The sequence below is a fragment of the Schistocerca americana genome, chromosome 4 (assembly GCF_021461395.2).
Source record: "Schistocerca americana isolate TAMUIC-IGC-003095 chromosome 4, iqSchAmer2.1, whole genome shotgun sequence".
Classification (NCBI taxonomy): Eukaryota; Metazoa; Arthropoda; class Insecta; order Orthoptera; family Acrididae; genus Schistocerca; species Schistocerca americana.
In genome coordinates, this window is record NC_060122.1 from 233,500,328 (window position 1) to 233,520,812 (window position 20,485).

At 42.6% G+C, this 20,485-nt stretch overlaps 1 protein-coding gene across 1 annotated transcript in view; it reads right to left on the reverse strand.

The window, feature by feature from the left end:
* The window catches only part of LOC124613370 (chondroitin sulfate proteoglycan 4), a 553,335-nt gene that overhangs the window by 220,111 nt on the left and 312,739 nt on the right, over window positions 1-20,485 (reverse strand). The window contains exon 10 of the mRNA XM_047142070.1: window positions 7,965-8,220. Within this exon, the coding sequence (XP_046998026.1) occupies window positions 7,965-8,220 (256 nt within the window). The remainder of the gene's footprint in view (window positions 1-7,964; window positions 8,221-20,485) is intronic.

A 20,485-nucleotide genomic window follows, 5' to 3' on the forward strand; every position in this document is an offset into this window, starting at 1 on the left:
GATGGGAAATTAAACCGTAATATTTCTCCCTGTTCAGAGGGGGCAGAACAACACCTCGGAAGAAATTGAGTGTGAGACGGAAAGGCTACACTCCATCGTTTCAGGGAGAGAGCAGAAGCAATACTGACATTGCACTTAGAGTTGTGGAAAGACGACTTAGCGTTCAGAAGTATATAAGCCAAGGTTGCAGCTGTGCACTAGTTTTGCTGAAGTTTTATATTCAAGAATCAAGAAACAGGGAAAAACTGGAGAAGGTATGAAACTGTTACGGGTACAAATACTGACGATATTGTTGTTAGAAGACGTAGCACATCTGGCAGAAAGGAAGGAAGACTCAGCTCTGTTGAAAGCAGTATTCAGCATACCTACCACAGGAACCGGTGTAAGGGCGAGGCAAGGAAAGGTGAAGGTCATGAGCAGAAGCCCTTAGGAAAGACTACTTTACTGGAATGCTGAAGCCAGGACGATATCAATAACAGACTGGCATTGGCGAAACAAGCTTTCTTGAATAAATGATGTCTGTTAGTATCAGATATTGATTAGGAAATGAGAAAGAAGTTTCTAACAGTTCAGAAGACAGCACTATTTTGAACTGATATGGATCACTCGACATCCAAATAAAACTGTGGCATTCGATAAACGGATCTGTCGAAGAACGTTCAAAATTAACTATGAAATGAAAATGTTCTAGAAAGGATAGATGAGGGACGACTTTTAGGGACATTATTACCAGAAGAAGGGACAAGTTTGTGGGACATCAGCTGCAGAATAGTGAATCTGGCGCTAGAGGGGTAACAGGAGGAGAAAATCAATATAAGGAAAACAGATTATGGATGTTCTAAGACAAAAGAGATGAAAAGTTTAGCACGACACTGGAAAAAGACTGAACTGTCCACAAATATGCCGGTAGAATGTAAAGAATCAAACCAAGTAGCGCTTGACAGATCGAATGATACCTTAACTTTGCCTCAGAGAGAAATTTGTAAGGAAATATTTAGGAAAGACATACACTCTTTGATCAAAAGCTTCCGGATACCCCTGTGTAACGCGGAATTAATCAGTAGCTGTCACGAGAAACTGACCCGCCGGTACAAAAGGAGGGTAGGAGTGTTGGGTGGATAGTAGAGAAGCAGTAACAGAGGAATAGGTAGGTTTGGAGAGCTCAGTGAATTCTAACATGGTGTACGCTTCAACTCCTCTAAAACTGCACAAGTGGGTTTCGCAAATGCCTGGACAACGGTACCTGCCGTCACATGTAATGCCAGTGACCGTCAAATATAAATGTGAAGAAACAATCACAGTTAAACCAACACCAGATAGATCTCATGGACTGACTGACAGGGATCGTCAAGAACTGCTGAGGGCCGTTGTAAAAAATTGCATGAAGTCAGTGGGACAAACCACTTATGAGTTGGAAAGTGCTGCCAGAAATCTAGCTGGCTTAATGACTGTACGCAGGGAATTAAAAAGAATGGCGTGAGCAGTTGTTCGTAAGCAACACGTTTCTGTAATGAGTGCTAAGCAAAGGTTAAGATGCTGTAAAGAGCGACATGACTGGACACCGGGTGACTGAAAGCGAGTGGTTTGCAGCCATGAATCACGCTATATAGTGTGTCAATCCGGTGGAAGGGTTTGGGTTTGGCAAATGCCTGGACAACGGTATCATCCGTCATATGAAATGCCAGCAGTGATGTGGGGAGGAGGTGGCTACCCTACTGAACGTAAGAAAACGCGAAGTGTGGAGGGATATGAGTACAATATGCACTGAATGCAGTTTGGAGACGATCATTGTTGATATCAGCATGACAACACTCGCTCTCATGAAACAGCATTTACGATTATGAGACAATGGTTTTGTGGCCAGTAACATGCCCGAAATGGACTGGCCCGCCCAGAGTCCAGGCCGAGCGCAACGGAAAACTTTTATGATGAATAGAACGCCGCCTTCCTTCCAGACGACAGCATCCTACATCACCAACTTGTTTGGTTTCGGATTTTGATCGAGGATAAATGGTCAGCCTTTCTGCCACAGACATTGAAAAACATCACTGAAAACGTCCCCGGCAAAGTTCAAGCATTTATAAAGTAGAAGAATGGGGACACTCCATATTAATGTCTGTTAATAGGTGTCAGGACGCTAAAAAAATGTTCAAATGTATGTGAAATGTTATGGGACTTAACTGCTAAGGTCATCAGTCCCTAAGCTTACACACTACGTAACCTAAATTTTTCTAAGGACAAACACACACACCCATGCCCGAGAGAGGACTCGAACCTCCGTCGGGATCAGCCGCACAGTCCATGACTGCAGCGCCTTAGACCGCTCGGCTAACCTGTCAGGATACTTTTTATCAGATAGTGTATTGGGTTTCAGTCAGGCTGTGGAAATTTGCTGCCCTAGGTCAGTTTGACAGAGATATAGGAAAATTAAAAAAAAATTATAAACGGTTAAAATCCAGGATGTAAACATGTCAATGAGAACAATCGCTGAAGACATTGCTGCCCTCAGAGAATATGGGGGGGATTAAGGAACTGTTGAATGGAATGAACGGCCTATTGAGCATAGTACATGATTTGAGAATAGACTGCACAAAGATAAAAGTAATGAGCAGTAGGATAAATGAGATTAAATATACACTTAATATCGATATTGACGACCACGAAGCAGATGAAGTGGAAGAAATCTGTTGTCTTGGAAGCAAATTAACATATGATAGATGAATCCAGGAGGACATAAATGGCAGGCTGGCACAGGAAAAGAGGCGATTACTGGCCAAAAGAAGTCTGCTAATATCGAATGTCGGCCTTAATTTCAAGAAAAAATTTCCGATAATTGACGTTTGGCGCACACCATTGTCGCCAAGTGATTCGAGGACTGTGGGCTAAACTGGAAGAGAAGGAAAGCGAAGTGTTTGCGATGTAGTGCTGTAGAATGTTGAGGAAAACTAGGTAAGCCTAGAAGATAAGAAATGAGTTGGATGTCAGTAGCATCGGCGAAGAAAGGAACATGTGGAGAGCACTTGAAGTATGGAATGATTTCCATGTTATTATACGGGACTGTAGGGAGTAAAATCTGTGGGCGAAGAGTTTGGATCATACACTCCAAGACTATAAAAAAAAAGAAACCGACACACCAAGAATCAATTATCCGAATGGGGCGGAAATCGGTAAATATGACGCAAATGTGCACACAAACAAATCATTACAATTTCAGAACAATTGGATGATTTATTCAAGAGAAAGACCTTCACAAATTGAGCAAGTTAATAACGTATTGCTCCGCTTATGGCCCTTATGCAAGCAGTGATACATCTTGGCACTGACTGAAAGAGTCGTTGGATGTCTTTCTGTGGGGCAAGCTGCCAAATTCTGTCCCATTGGCGGTTTCGGTTGTGGAGAGCCCTGCTCATGTTGGTGTTGTTGTTCTTGTTGTTGTTGTGGTCTTCAGTCCTGAGACTGGTTTGATGCAGCTCTCCATGCTACTCTATTGTGTGCAAGCTTCTTCAACTCCCAGTACTTACTGCAACCTACATCCCTCTCAATCTGCTTAGTGTATTCATCTCTTGGTCTCCGTCTACGATTTTTACCTTCCATGCTGCCCTCCAATGCTAAATTTGTGATCCCTTGATGCCTCAGAGCATGTCGTACCAACCGGTCCCTTCTTCTTGTCAAGTTGTGCCACAAACTCCTCCCCAATTCTATTCAACACCTCCTCATTAGTTATGCGATCTACCTATCTAATCTTCAGCATTCTTCTATAGCACCACATTTCGAAAGCTTTTATTCCCTTCTTGTCCAAAATATTTATCGTCCATGTTACACTTCCATACATGGCTACACTCCATAAAAATACTTTCAGAAACAACTTCCTGACACTTAAATCTATACTCGATATTAATAAATTTCTCTTCTTCAGAAACGCTTTCCTTGCCGTTGCCAGTCTACTTCTTATATCCTCTCTACTTCGACCATCATAAGTTATTTTGCACCCCAAATAGCAAAATTCTTTTATTAGTTTGAGTGTCTCATTTCCTAAACTAATTCCCTCAGCATCACCTGAGTTCCACAATGAAATTTTCACTCTGCAGCGGAGTGTGCGCTGATATGAAACTTCCTGGCAGATTAAAACTGTGTGCCTGACCGAGACTCGAACTCGGGACCTTTGCCTTACACGGGCAAGTGCTCTACCATCTGAGCTACCGAAGCACGACTCACGCCCGGTACTCACAGCTTTACTTCTGGCAGTATCTCGTCTCCTACCTTCCAAACTTTACAGAAGCTCTTCTGCGAACCTGTTTTAATCTGCCAGGAAGTTTCATATCAGCGCACACTCCGCTGCAGAGTGAAAATTTCATTCTGGAAACATCCCCCAGGCTGTGGCTACGCCATGTCTCCGCAGTATCCTACCTTTCAGGAGTGCTAGTTCTGCTAGTTTCGCAGAAGAGCTTCTGTAAAGTTTGGAAGGTAGGAGACGAGATAATCGCAGAAGTAAAGCTGTGAGTACCGGGGGTGAGTCGTGCTTCGGTAGCTCAGATGGTAGAGCACTTGCCCGCGTAAGGCAAAGGTCCCGAGCTCGAGTCTCGGTCGGGCACATAGTTTTAATCTGCCAGGAAGTATCATATCAGCGCACACTCCGCTGCAGAGTGAAAATTTCATTCTGGAAACATCCCCCAGGCTGTGGCTAAGCCATGTCTCCGCAGTATCCTTTCTTTCAGGAGTGCTAGTTGTGCTAGGTTCGCAGAAGAGCTTCTGTAAAGTTTGGAAGGTAGGAGACGAGATACTGGCAGACGTAAAGCTGTGAGAACCGGGCGTGATTCGTGTTTCGGTAGCTCAGATGGTAGAGCACTTGCCCGCGTAAGGCAAAGGTCCTGAGTTCGAGTCTCGGTCGGGCACACAGTTTTAATCCGCCAGGAAGTTTCATATCACCTGAGTTAATTCGACTACATTCCAGTATCCTAGTTTTTCTTTTGTTGTTGTTCATCTTACATCCTCCTTTCAAGACACTGTCCATTCCGTTCAACTGCACTTCCAAGTCCTTTGCTGCCTCTGACAGAATTACAATGTCATCGGCGAACTTCTCTTCTCCATGGATTTTAATACCTACTTCGAATTTTTCTTTTGTTTTCTTTACTGCTTGGTCAATATACAGATTGAATAACATCGGGGAGAGGCTAGAGCCCTGTCTCACTCCCTTACCAACCACTGCTTCCCTTTCATGCCCCTCGACTCTTATAACTGCAATCTCGTTTCTGTACAAATTGTAAATAGCCTTTCGCTCCCTGTATTTGACCCCTGTAACCTTTAGAATGTGAAAGAGATATTCCAGTCAACATTGTCAAAAGCTTGCCCTGCTCATAAAGTTCCAAATGTTCTCAATTGGCGAGAGATCCTACAACAGTAGGATTTCGCAAGCGTAATGACAAGCATTAGAAACTTCCGTAGTGTACATGTCTTACTGACATGTAAGCCCAGGATATCTTCCCATGAAGCCCAACAAAATGGGGAGTAGTATATTATAGACGTACCGTTTGTTCCAAGGGTGCCGGGGACGACAACCAAGGGGGTCCAGCTACGCAAAGAAGTGGTACACCAGACTATTAGTCATGGTTGTCGGGCTGTATGGCGGGCGACATTCAGGTTGGTGTCATAGCGCTGTCCAAGGGGTGTCCAGTCGCATCTTCGGCCTGGAATCTCATTAACTGAAGTGGAATTGCTTTCGGTGATGAGTTACACTTCGAATTGAGCCCCGATGACATGTAGTATGTCGACGATATTCTACGCCCTGTTTTGTTGCCTTTCTTGGGAAGCCCTCTTGGGCTTACATTTCAGCAAGGTAATGCCCGTCCGTACATGGCGAGAGATTCTACTGGTTGTCTTCGAGCTTGCTAAACCTACCTTGGCCAGCAAGGTCACAGGATCTCTCCTCAATTGAGAACATTTGAAGGATTATGGGCAGAGGCCTCCAGCTAGCTCGAGATTTTGGCGACCTAAGGGCCAGTTGCACAGAATAGCCCTCAGGAGGACATCTAACAAGTGTATAGCAATCAATGCCAAGCCGAATGCTTGCGTTAAGGACCAGAGGTCTGCCAGTGTGTTATTACGCTGTCCAATTTGTATAGCTCTTTCTTTTGAATAGATCATTCATTTTTTTATTGTAATCATTTGTTTGTTTGTAAATGTACATCACAGCTATCGATTTCCGTCCCATTCCATTAATTCCTTCGGGCTGCGTCTTTTTTTGTCTGAGAGTGTTGTCAATAAATAATGATACGATATGACATGATTACGAAGTCTTTCGCGACCGAGTTCTTGTATAAAAATTTCTCGGTTTGCTTGCCGCGTCAAATTTGGATGAAATACCAAGCTTTCGGTGACTACCTCCGTCATCTTCGTCAGGGGTAAAACTGACTGTCGTGGACCGGCGAGGCTTCCGCTTTTATAAGCAGTGGACGGCTTCTCATTGGCTGGATGACGTCACGGTGGAAACGGCGAGGTGGCGGCCTCTATATCCATAGATTTTATTTGCGCGCTTTATCCAGCGTTGCTTGCAGCGCCATCCATCGTAACAGACGGTATCAATTGCGCGCTTCCATGCATTGCTGAGTGCATAACCGGAGTCTCTGTTGAAATTATTTTCACAGAGTCTGATTTCAACTGCTTCCCAGATGACAGACTCCCAATAGAAGCGTGAGCAAGTAGTCTTGTTTCATCAAATAAAATCTTATGTTTATTTAACAAACTGTGCTCAGCCATCGCTTATTTTTCTAGATACCGGTATTTCAGGTGACGCTGATGTTCCACACAGCTGTTGCCCTCCAAATCCTCGAACGCCATGCCATGCGCTCTACCTCGCCTTCCGCATCCGCCTTCCGACCCCCACGCGCATCCTCTACGACCTCATCCCCTTCCCCCACCTTCTCCTTTTCCTTGAACACATCTGCACACTATATACTGTCCGGCACCTTGATCCCCCTCACCCCCTGGTGTCTCCCTTCCTCTCCACCTCCAACCAGTTGCCGCGCCTTTATCGTTGTGTCCCACTCTCTCTCCATCTCCACACCCTTCGTCTCCTTTCCCAACGCAACTTCCACCGTCTACCCCTCCCGGATGATGAGCTTTGCTCTGACATCTACCCTTCCTACCAATGCTAACCCCATCTTCCTGCCTCCTCCTCAGGGCTCCCTCTCCTCCCCCTCCCTCCTCCTGACCGACTTCCCCCTCCTACTCCCCCTCCATCTCTTTTGCCTCCTTCAGTGTCTCTGCACTCCCTCCTGCCCTGTCTTCCCTCTTCATCTCCTGCCCCTTGTGTCTCCTGCCTCTTCGTGTACCCATTGATGCCCCTCCTCTCTTCATCCCGCTGCTTCCCCTTGCTTCCCCTTGCTCTCCTCTCCTTTTCCATCCTCTCTGCCCGTCCCTCGGCAGATCCCGCCTGGCAGTTTTATTCTTCGCTGTGTGTGCTCCAAGTGGGTTTTAAGTGTGTTGTTCCATAGCGTTTTTACTACTGTGGCCGACTTTTAACGTGTGCATGTCCATTCAGTGTCTTCTCTGAGTTTCGAAGAATAACTGTGTTTTTTAACTTTCTGGTGACTTTTTTTAACTGTCCTCCATGAACGTCTCCCTGTTAGTCTCTATTTTTTACCTCCATTTTCTCGCATTATTCTGTTTTAAGTTCCCCTTTATCACCTTATGTATGTAACATTTTATTCTTATTTTAAGTTGTCCTGTCATTGGGCTGAAGAGCGGCGGACTGTGCTGCTGACAGCCCTCCCCTGCCCATATGAGGCAGGGGAATGAAATCATAATAAAGGAAGATGATGGAGGTAGTCATCGAAAGCTTGGGATTGGATCCAAATCTGACGCGGCAAGTAAACCGAGAACTTTTTATGCAACAAGTAATGATGTCTGGCCGTATCGGACAGGCCTGTGGACCCGGTCCCGGTGCAGGCGGCAGTGGCGGGGCTCACCTTGAAGTCGTCGTGGGCGGGCGCGCCCTCGGTGTGCACGTAGCGGACGATCCCGCGCGCTAGCTGGTGGTTGGTGAAGTGGTCCACGTTGACCCACTGCGGCGGGGTGGAGGAGGTCCCGTCGGCGCCCGCGCCGCGCTGCCGCTGCACGTGGCCGAACTGCGGCGGCCGCACCACTTCGTAGCGCACGTCCAGGCTGGGGTCGTCCGCGTTCACCGCGAAGGACAGGTTCCCTGGCTGCAGCCGCGCCCACGTCCTGTGCAGCCCGACAGCGGGAACTAGAGTTTCATAAAGCGAGCAAAAAAATTACATTCGACAATCAAGTGTGTTTGGCAATTCTGGCTCTGGCAGCCATCAACTTTTTTCCAATTTTTCACTTTTCATTTGAGCAAAGATACAGTAACTGACGGATAACGTCAGCGAAGTGAGGAACGAACAACATATAGTACTACAACTACACTTGTCGTGAGAAATTGCGCCAACAGAATAGTCTTGTAACCTCATTGGTTGCTGTAATCTAAGATGTAGGGATTACCCTCAAGCCCGCGTCTACATCGTGAGCCACATTTCATTCGCTGACTAGTTTGCTGCCACGAAGTCGTCTCCTGTGCCAAACTTGTCATCGCAGAGTAGCAATTGTAAACTACCTCCTTAATAATTATTTACTGGATATATTCCAGTCTCTGACGTCCTGTACATCTACATCTAAATCTACATCCGTACTCGGCAAGCCACCTGACGGCGTGTGGCGGAGGGTACCTTGAGCACCTCCATCGGTTCTCCCTTCTATTCCAGTCTCGTATTGTTAGTGGAAAGAAGGATTGTCGGTATGCCTCTGTGTGGGCTCTAATCTCTCTGATTTTATCCTCATGGTCTCTTAGCGAGATATATGTAGGAGGGAGCAATATACTGCTTGAGTCCTCAGCGAAGGTATGTTCTCGAAACTTCAACAAAAGCCCGTACCGAGCTACTGAGCGTCTCTCCTGCAGAGTCTTCCACTGGAGTTTATCTATCATCTCCGTAACGCTTTCGCGATTACTAAATGATCATGTAACGAAGCGTGCTGCTATCCGTTGGATCTTCTCTATCTATTCTATCAACCCTATCTGGTACGGATCCCACACTGGTGAGCAGCATTCAAGCAGTGGGCGAACAAGTGTACTGTAACCTACTTCCTTTGTTTTCGGATTGCATTTCCTTAGGATTCTTCCAATGAATCTCAGTTGTTACCCCCTGGAGTCCCCTCTAGTACCATAGAAGTCTTTCTGTGATGTCCTAACAGATGTCCTATCATTTTGTCCCTTCACCTTGTCAGTGTTTTCCTCTCCTATTCAGCCGACCGGCGTGGCCGAGCGGTTCTAGGCGCTGGAGTCTGGAACCGCGCGGCGCTACGGTCGCAGGTTCGATCCTGCCTGGGGCATGGATGTGTGTGATGTCATTAGGTTAGTTAGGTTTAAGTAGTCTAAGTTGTATGGGACTGATGACCTCAGAAGTTAAGTCCCATAGTGCTCAGAGCCATTTGAACCATTTGTACCTCTCCTACTCAGCGCAGAACCTCCTCCATCGAATTCTCAACATCCTTCTTTAGCACAACATCGCAAATGGTTCTATTTTTCCCACAGTCCATGTTTTTCTCTACCATACAATGCTGTGCTCCAAACGTACATTCTCAGAAGTTTGTTCCTCAAATTAAGACATACGTTTGATATTAGTAAACTTCCCTTTGCCAGGAATGCTCTATTTGGCAGTGCTAGGCTGCTTTTTATGTCCTTGCCTCGTGCGTCTTGGATTATTTTGCTGCCTAGGGAGCAGGACAACTTACGTTCGTCTACATCGTGAACCCCAATTGTGATGTCAGTCAGGCTTGTTACTGTTCTCATTTCTGCTACGTCTCCTTACTTCGCCTTTCTTATGTCCTCCTTGCTTCATCTATCACGAGTTACTTTGCTTCCCAAGTAGGAGATTTCTTCCACTTCACCCTCTTAGTGGTCGCTAATATTGAGATTTAGTTTATCGCAACTCTCATATTTAGTGCTCCTCATTAATTTTGTCTCTTTTTCGGTTTACTCTCAATCCAATTGCTGTACCCGTTACACTGTTCATTCTTTTCAACACATCCTTATTTGGTTCCATTGAGTGTAACGATGTCATCAGTAAATCTTACCATTGACACACCTCACCCTGAATTTTAATTCCCCTGTTCAGCTTTTATTTTATTTCCGTCATTGCACCTTAAAAGCGTAGACTGAACATTAGGGGCAGAAGACTACATCCTTGTCTTACACTCTTTTTATCTGAGCACCTCATTCTTGGTCTTCCAGTCGTATTGTTAAAACTGATTATTACTACAGCGTATTTCATATTTTGTTTATAATTTTAGGGGAGAACCTCTCAATACTTTGTCGTGAATATTTTGGTAGCGAGACAGAGACGAATAACTTCGTGTGTCATCGACATCACAACGAAAGACCCAACAGCTATGTGTTTCATGCTACGAAGTTCAGTCTTTACGAGAGAGGCCGAACAATAAAGTCTTGCAAGTAGAAGGGATGAACTGTAAGAACAAAGGGATGGCAGAGAGCGCCCTTCCCTTCCTCTCCAGTTACAGAATTACATAGGCAGGAAAGAAAACTGTGTACTAAAGTTTAGACAGTGTACTGATACTGGAGGACCTGTGGATTTATGCACACCAACTGAAAACTCTGGAAGAACCTGTAACGTTACCATCCGTTTTGGATGCCTTCTTTGGATGATCTCCTTCCGTCGCTAATTTCCCGTTGGTTACTTAGTGTTTTAAACAGTTATTAAGTAAATTTGCAGAACAGTTCCAAACCTTATTTTTCAGTTTATCATATTTATTGATACTAAACGTAACTTTGGCGGATATAATAACACACATCAGCAACTCACATAATCCGCTTATGACCCACTGAGTGGCAACACAGATAATTAACACAGTAATTTTGTTCTTTCAGTGCTAGACTACTACTGAATAATAAACACTCACTGGCCTGAAACTGGTGTATGAATTTACGTAACGACTACCTGTTCAAAGACGCACCATATGGAGGAATTACAAAATGCTAAAACACTCAGTAATTACATACGCAATGAAAATACAAAAGACGAGAAAAAAGGTAATACACATACACGGTATTTGGTTTAATTTTAAACTGTATAATGAAAAAATGCTTAAAATGGTAGATACTACTTGTTGATAGGAAAGTTTTAACGTGCACTACGAATTCCAAAGCCCATTTCCTGGGGAGTTAAATTTTGTAATTGCAATATTTTGTTAACTAATGCGTTAGGTTTGCAAAAAGTATACATTTTTAGAAACAACTGACATTTTGAAACGATTACGTATTAATATTCCAACATTCTGGAATACAACAACTTTGATTAGGGATAACTATTTAAATATCTAAGTTTCCGAAAAAGTAAAATGAGAAGCAGAGATTTTAAATATGATATGTTAATCTAAAAACAAATAATTAGCATGAGGATAGAATGCTGTGGAGGACATGGTCGTAATGACTCGTAAATTTAAAACATTTCATCAAAGAAAAGAGTAAAAGAACGCTTTCTTTCTAATGATAAATCGAATATTACGTTTGTCTTCACACGAAAACGAACCTAATAAAGAATCTAGTTCACTGAAACAGATTGCTTTTGCCAACGGATGCAAAAAAACGCACCATAAATTTAGAAAAAAAGAACTAGCTTCTGAAACCAGCGACAGCACAGCAAACAAGAATGAGATCATAATGCTAAAAATAGATATACGAGCACGATCCATAATGGACCAATTTCTAATAAGATTGAACAATGCTTCCGGACAACGGACGTCAAGGTCGGTGTTCAGATAACTGATAACGTAGAAAGTATGCTTACCCCACCGAATAGATCCAAAACTGGATAAATTTAGAAATTTGTGGCGTACACAATAAGTTGTAACGGCTGTGACCGCTATTATTTCGGCTGAACTGGTCGTTCATTTGACATTCGGTTTAGGAAACACTTGTACACTCAACATAAAAACAGCTTTCGGTATGCAGAAGCATGCAATACGAGACACTACTTGCGGAACGTAAGTATTACACAATGTGCCTAAGGGAAGCAGGTTAATTTAGTTAAAGAAATTGGAAATTTATAACAGCAGGAAGGGCGCGCCAGATCGTACATTAAACGAACAAACTGAATTTAGTCAGAACTATTATTTTAGTGTCGATCATGAGATACTCTAACGGCGGCAATCATAGCAAGATAGGCAGGGCGAGAGTGGCAGCCCGAAAGCCATGGGATACAATCCTATCAACCTCCATCGAATGGCGCCTTAAACTCAACAACGGCTCTGCCTGCGGTCACGTCATACTATATGGCGTGTCGTCTTCATTAATTGCATTTGATATTAAATATACTTTACTAATTGTTCCATGTTATGCACTGACGAATAAATTTGTTAATTTAAATAGTTTTGCTTATGAATGACGATGATTTATGTCGTGTGATAAATTACAACATTTGTTTCCTTCATCTATTTTAGTCACACGATATTTTTAATCTTTTGAAATGGAAAACTTTTTTAAGTCGTTTCATATTCTTTATCCTTTGCAATATGCATTCACACAGTTTTAATTCTTTTTCTCTCTTTAAAAAAAGGAGGAAAAGAAAAATCTTTTTTCTCGCTTATCGCTTATATACCAAAACGACAACTACCTGCACTTCCTGTGGCTTTTATTTAACTCACATTTTTCATGTAAACACAACGGTCAGTATTGCTGAAACTATGGTGGCGGGTGGGGGGGGGGGGGGGGGGGGGGAATCGTACATCACCCAGTGTACGTATATCTTTACTGTTTTGACAAGTTAACCAGTGTGGCGAGTGGCAATGTAATATAGTAGTATATGCATTTTATGATTTACTTTTGACTTAAAGTACACCTTACATGGGATGTTTCACTGCGAATGTTTTACAATTTTGGAGAATCATATTAGTTTTATGCTCGGTTAATAAAAAGCAAACATTCGAGACTTACTTCTACCTTTCCAGGGACAAATTTCTGCTTGCATTTACTGACTGTTACCAGAATATTATATACGAACTTTTTTACGATGGTGTACGGGCTATTTGTTTCAATTGCTGTCACATATAGCACGATTTGTTCAACGAAATAGTATTTCCACTAAATAATTATTTATTTTTCTTATTGGTTTGCTATTACATAATATATATGACTTTAGTTCGTTGTAAGCTGTACATAGCATATTTTACCTGAAGATTTAAAATAAGAATATTACATACGATGCAACCGTGTTGTACATAGCGAGTGGGTTTATAATACTACATGTGATATGTTAATTTTTATAAATAAGGCGAATAGCAATTTTTACATCACTTTGTTAATTAGTAAGCCGGCCGCGGTGGTCGAGCTGTTCTAGACACTTCAGTCCGGAACCGCGCGACTGCTACGGTCGCAAGTTCGAATCCTGCCTCGGGCATGGATGTGTGTGATGTCCTTAGGTTAGTTAAAGTAGTTCTAAATTCAAGGGGACTAATGACTTCCGATGTTAAATCCCATATTGCTCAGAGCCATTTGAACCATTTGTTAATTAATAAATTTTTCTTCTGGTTTGTCCATTCTCATATCTGACGATGGTAGTTAATAAACCGAAATATTAATGTTAAATACGATTGAGACAATACACAGAGTGTTATAGATAGTTTTTACAATTTTTGTAACTTTAAATTTAACTAAAAACGTCCTCAGTGGTCTGCCGAGTCTGGTGGCCCAGCAGTAAAATACGTGCCTGGAAAGCGAAAGATCATGGGACCGAAGCCAGGTCGGGATATGAAAATTTCCAGTCTGCCTTTAGTCTAACCTTCACCTCTCGACAGTGTCACAAGGCGATAGGAGCGACACTTAGTTCCGATTTCACGTTAAACTATTGTTCCCATTTTCCCAGTATGAAAACTGGAGCAGGATAATGGCAGGAAACTCGCGGAAGTGGCGTCTAATAGACAGACTACACTCGGCCATCGAGCCATACGCCATTATTATTTATATTATCATCATCTTCATTAATCTGACAAATATACACTGAATAATAACGTTAAGATAAACACAGTATGGATAAGAATGTAGAACTTTCAAGTATTAATAGCATACGCCTATTACGTGTAGAACAGAAAACAAAAAAGGAGAAAAGTTTAATGAATGGAATTATAGCTTTACTTAAATTAAACAGTTTACTGTGTCAGTCACTTGTCTTTTTTCCCACCACGCGTTTCGATGTTTCACACCATGCACTTCAGGTGGAGAATAGTGTTGTTACATTACTGTTGTTAGTATAGGAATGAGAGAGGGTAAAGACTGAGTTCTGTCTTAAGTGAAATAATATGACTGTATGGGATTACTGACAGGGACTCCGGTTTGGGATCGTTAAGCCGTCTAGAGTAAGATTTTTTCTTTGACGCCACTTCAGCTACTTGCACGTCGATGATGGTGAAACGATGACGTGGACAACAGAACAACCGAGCACATAAAATCTCCGACCCGGCTGAGAATCGAACCCGAGCCGCCCACCCCCGCATAGCAATCACCCCACAGTTATGGAGGCGGACTCTGCATCAAATTTCAGGTGGTATTAGCGAATACCATATTCAAGAATCACAAGATGAGGAGGTATGCTTGGAATAGGCCTGGAGACACGACAAGATTTCAGCTTGATTACCCCATGGTCAGAAAGAGATTCCGAAAGCAGATATTTTATTTTAAGGCACGCCCAGGAGGAACATTATGAATTGCCTCGAAGAGATCGGACTATTGACAAATAGTCAACAAGGATTTAAAAAAAAAAACATAGTTCTAGTGAAACGCAACTAGCCTTTACCCACACGAAGTGTTAAGTACTATTAACAATGGATTTCAAGTTGATTCCGTATTTCTAGACTTACAGAAGGCTTTTGACACTGTACCACACAAATGTCTTATACTGAAATTCCGTGCTTATGGAATATTGTCTCAGTTGTTCGGCTAGATTCGTGATTGCCCATCAGAGAGGTCACAGTTCGTAGTAATTGACGGGAAATCATCAAGTAAAACGGATGTGATTTCTGGCTTTTCTCAACGTAGTGTTATAGGCCCTCTATTGTTTCTTATTTATAAAAAAGTTTTAGGAGAAAATCAGATTGTTTGCAGATGATGCTGTCGTTTATCATCTAGTAAAGCCATCAGAAGACGAAATTGGCAGTTGACCCTAAAAAATTAGAAGTGTGTGGTCATCTACATGACTGCTAAAAGGAATCCGGTAAAATTCGATTACACGATAAATCAATCACATCCGAACGCTGTAAATTCAACTACATGCCTAGGAATTACAATTACATACAACTTAAACTGGACAGAACTCATAGAATATGTTGTGGGGAATGCAAACGTAAGACTGCGTTTCACTTGCAGAACACAAAGAAAATGTAACAGATCTACTCAACAGACAGTCCGTCCTCTTTTGGAGTATTGCTGCGCGGTCTGGGATTCTTACCCGATAGGATTAACGGAGTACATCGAGATAGTTCAAAGAGAGCAGTACGTTTTGTATAATTGCGAAATAGGGGAGAGAGTGTCACTGACACGATACAAGTTCTTCGATGGACACCATTAAAACAAAGACGTTGTTCGCTGCGGCGGAATCTTCTCACGAAATATCAATCAACTACGTACTCCTCCGAATGCGAAAATATTTTGTTGGCGCCGATCTAAATAAGGAGAAACTATCATCACAATAAAATAAGCGAAATCAGAGCTCGCACGGAAAGATATAGGTGCTCGTTTTTACCGCGTGCGACTGGAATAATATAGAATTATTTTGAAGGTGGTTCGATGAAACCCCTTCCAGGCACTTAAGTGTGATTTGCAGAGTATCCATGTAAATGTAGATGTAGAGATCTAGACCCCCATCGCAATTCAAAAGTTACTCGAAGTTTAAGTGAATCGTTCGTACAAACAGTTTGGAACTAACTGGGATACCAACGTACTGAGGAATGATGAGATGTAATGAAGTTCTTAAGGATGTGGCTACCTCCATAAGGAATGTCGAGTGGACAGATCAGTTAAAGAGTAATGCAATTCTCTAAAAAATGACAATCACACATGTTGGACAAGAAAGGTATCTGCGAAGAAACTCTGGGTAACAGAAGAAATACTTCAGTTCATTCACGAAAGAAGGTAATAGAAATCTGTTCAGGGAAAGACAGGACTACTGTAATACAAATCACTTAGGAATGAAATAAGTTGGAAGTGGAGGGTACCCAAGGCAAAATGGCTGCAGTAAACATGTGAAGAAGCCGAAAAAAGAAATGATCGTGGGAAGGACTAACTCAACGTGTGGAAAAATTAAAACAACCTTCGGTGAAATTAAAAGCAAGAGTGCAGTGTCAATGCCCGTATTAAACGCAGGGGAGAGAGCAGATAGGTGGAAAGAACACATTCAAGGCCGCTGTTAGGGGGCGGACTTGTCTAAGGGCGTCACAGAAGAAGAAATTGCAGTCGACAGAGAAGATATAGTGGATACAGTACTAGAAGTTAAAAGGGCATTTGAATACTTGAGAGAAAATAAGGCAATAAGGAGAGACAACATTCCTTAAGAACTTCAAACATATTTGGAGCAAAGTGGCAACCAGGCGACTATCCAAGCAGGTGTATAGAATCTATGAGACTGGTGACACGCCATCAGATTTTCGGAAAAATGTCACCCACACAATTTGCACAGATCTTGCACCCAAATTCCTTGCAAAAATAATATAGACAAGTTTGGCTTTATGAAAGGTAGAGGCCACAGAGAGACAGTCCTAACGTTGCACATGATAATGGGAAACATGACTGAGGAAATATTAAGCCACGTTCATTGGTTATATCGTACCAGAAAAAGCAGTGGACAGTGTAAAATGATGCAATGTGAAAAAATTTCAAAAAAAAATATTGGTAGGGTATACGGAAAAACGGGTAATATACAATACTACAAGAATCAACAGGAAAGAATACGATAAGAAGACGAAAAATGAAGTGCTTGAATTAAAATGGGTGTAAGACAGGAACAGAAGCACCCGTGGTCTAGGGAGCCGGCACGGTAGCTCAGCGTATCCGGTCAGAGGGTTATGTGCCCTCTGTAATAAAAAAACTGAGTCAATCGATCAACAACGAACATAAAATGGATGTCTTACGACGTCCGTCCCGAACAGATGCAACGAACAAAAGCGAAGAAAATGAGATATATATATATAAAAAAAAAAAAAAGGGGTAGCATCTTTGATTCATAATCAAAATGTCTTCGGTCCCGGGTTCGATCCCCGCCACTGCCTAAATTTTGATAAATAATCAACATTGGCAGCCGCAGACTTCCGGCATAAGGAGTCAGCCTCATTTTGCCAACGGCCTTGTCAAAGAGGGTGGAGGAGCGGATAGAGGTTCAGGGCACTCTCTTGTCCTAGGGGTGGGAAATTGCCCCTAAAGGCGGAGCCGGCCGGAGTGGCCGAGCGGTTAAAGGCGCTACAGTCTGGAACCGCACGACCGCTACGGTCGCAGGTTCGAATCCCGCCTCGAGCATGGATGTGTGTGATGTCCTTAGGTTAGTTAGGTTTAAGTAGTTCTAAGTTCTAGGGGACTTACGACCACAGCAGTTGAGTCCCATAGTGCTCAGAGCCAGAACCTAAAGGCGGAAGAGTCAGCAATGATCAACGACATGAGGATGCAGATGGCAATGGAAACCACTGCATTAAAGACACGTAACGTGTATCCACAGGACATGTGGCCTGTAATTGAAGAAGTGTCATGATGATCTCTCCATTGGCAAAAGATTCCGGAATAGTCCCCCATTCGGATCTCCGGGAGGGGACTGCCAAGGGGGAGGTTACCATGAGGAAAAGATTGAATAATCAACGAAAGGATAACGTTCTACGAGTTGGGGCGTGGAATGTCAGAAGCTTGAACGTGGTAGGGAAACCAGAAAATCTGAAAAGGGAAATGCAGGCTCAATCTAGATATAGTAGGGGTCAGTGAAGTGAAGTGGAAGGAAGACAAGGATTTCTGGTCAGATGAGTATCGGGTAATATCAACAGCAGCAGAAAATGGTATAACAGGTGTAGGATTCGTTATGAATAGGAAGGTAGGGGAAGAGGGTGTGTTACTGTGAATAGTTCAGTGACTGGGTTGTTCTAATCAGAATCGACAGCAGACCAACACCGACAGCGATAGTTCAGGTATACATGCCGACGTCCCAAGCTGAAGATGAACAGATAGAGAAAGTGTATGAGGATATTGAAAGGATAATGCAGTATGTAAAGGGGGACGAAAATCTAATAGTCATTGGCGACTGGAATACAGTTGTAGGGGAAGGAGTAGAAGAAAAGGTTACAGGACAATATGGGCTTGGGACAAGGAATGAAAGAGGAGAAAGAGTAATTGAGTTCTGTAACAACTTTCAGCTAGTAATAGCGAATACCCTGTTCAAGAATCACAAGAGGAGGAGGTATACTTGGAAAAGGCCGGGAGATACGGGAAGATTTCAATTAGATTACATCATGGTCAGACAGAAATTCCGAAATCAGATACTGGACTGTAAGGCGTACCCAGGAGCAGATATAGATTCAGATCACAATATAGTAGTGACGAAGAGTAGGCTGAAGTTCAAGACATTAGTCAGGAAGAATCAATACGCAAAGAAGTGGGATACGGAAGTACTGAGGAATGACGAGATACGTTTGAAGTTCTCTAACGCTATAGATACAGCAATAAGGAATAGCGCAGTAGGCAGTACAGTTGAAGAGGAATGGACATCTCTAAAAAGGGCCATCACAGAAATTCGGAAGGAAAACATAAAAACATAGGTACAAAGAAGGTAGCTGCGAAGAAACCATGGGTAACAGAAGAAATACTTCAGTTGATTGATGAAAGGAGGAAGTACAAACATGTTCCGGGAAAATCAGGAATACAGAAATACAAGTCGCTGAGAAATGAAATAAATAGGAAGTGCAGGGAAGCTAAGACGAAATGGCTGCAGGAAAAACGTGAAGACATTGAAAAAGATATGATTGTCGGAAGGACAGACTCAGCATACTGGAAAGTCAAAACAACCTTTGGTGACATTAAAAAAAGCAACGGTGGTAACATTAAGAGTGCAACGGGAATTCCGCTGTTAAATGCAGAGGAGAGAGCAGATAGGTGGAAAGAATACATTGAAAGACTCTATGAGGGTGAAGCTTTGTCTGATGTGATAGAAGAAGAAACAGGAGTCGATTTAGAAGAGATAGGGGATCCAGTATTAGAATCGGAATTTAAAAGAGCTATGGAGGACTTACGGTCAAATAAGGCAGAAGGGATAGATAACATTCCATCAGAATTCCTAAAATCATTGGAGGAAGTGGCAACAAAACGACTTTTCACGTTGGTGTGTAGAATATATGAGTCTGGCGACATACCATCTGACTTTCGGAAAAGCATCATCCACACAATTCCGAAGACGGTATGAGCTGACAAGTGCGAGAATTATCGCACAATCAGCTTAACAGCTCATGCGTCGAAGCTGCTTACGAGAATAATATACAGAAGAATGGAAAATAAAATTGAGAATGCTCTAGGTGATTAATTTGGCTTTAGGAAAAGTAAAGGGACGAGAGAGGCAATTCTGACGTTTCGGCTAATAATGGAAGCAAGGCTAAAGAAAAATCAAGACACTTTCATAGGATTTGTCGACTTGGAAAAAGCGTTCGACAATATAAAATGGTGCAAGCTGTTCGAGATTCTGAAAAAAGTAGGGGTAAGCTATAGGGAGAGACGGGTCATATACAATATGTACAACAACCAATAGGGAATAATAAGAGTGGACGATCAAGAACGAAGTGCTCGTATTAAGAAGGGTCTAAGACAAGGCTGTAGCCTTTCGCCCCTACTCTTCAATCTATACATCGAGGAAGCAATTATGGAAATAAAAGAAAGGTTCAGGAGTGGAATTAAAATACAAGGTGAAAGGATATCAATGACACGCTTCGCTGATGACATTGCTATCCTGAGTGAAAGTGAAGAAGAATTAAATGATCTGCTGAACGGAATGAACAGTCTAATGAGTACACAGTATGGTTTGAGAGTAAATCAGAGGAAGACGAAGGTAATGAGAAGTAGTAGAAATGAGAACAACGAGAAACTTAACATCAGAATTGATGGTCACGAAGTCAATGAAGTTAAGGAATTCTGCTACCTAGGCAGTAAAATAACCAATGACGGACGGAGCAAGGAGGACATCAAAAGTAGACTCGCTATGGCAAAAAAGGCATTTCTGGCCAAGAGAAGTCTACTAATATCAAATACCGGCCTTAATTTGAGGAAGAAATTTCTGAGGATGTACGTCTGGAGTACAGCATTGTATGGTAGTGAAACATGGACTGTGGGAAAACCGGAACAGAAGAGAATCGAAACATTTGCATTTGAGATGTTGAAAATTAGGTGGACTGATAAAGTAAGGAATGA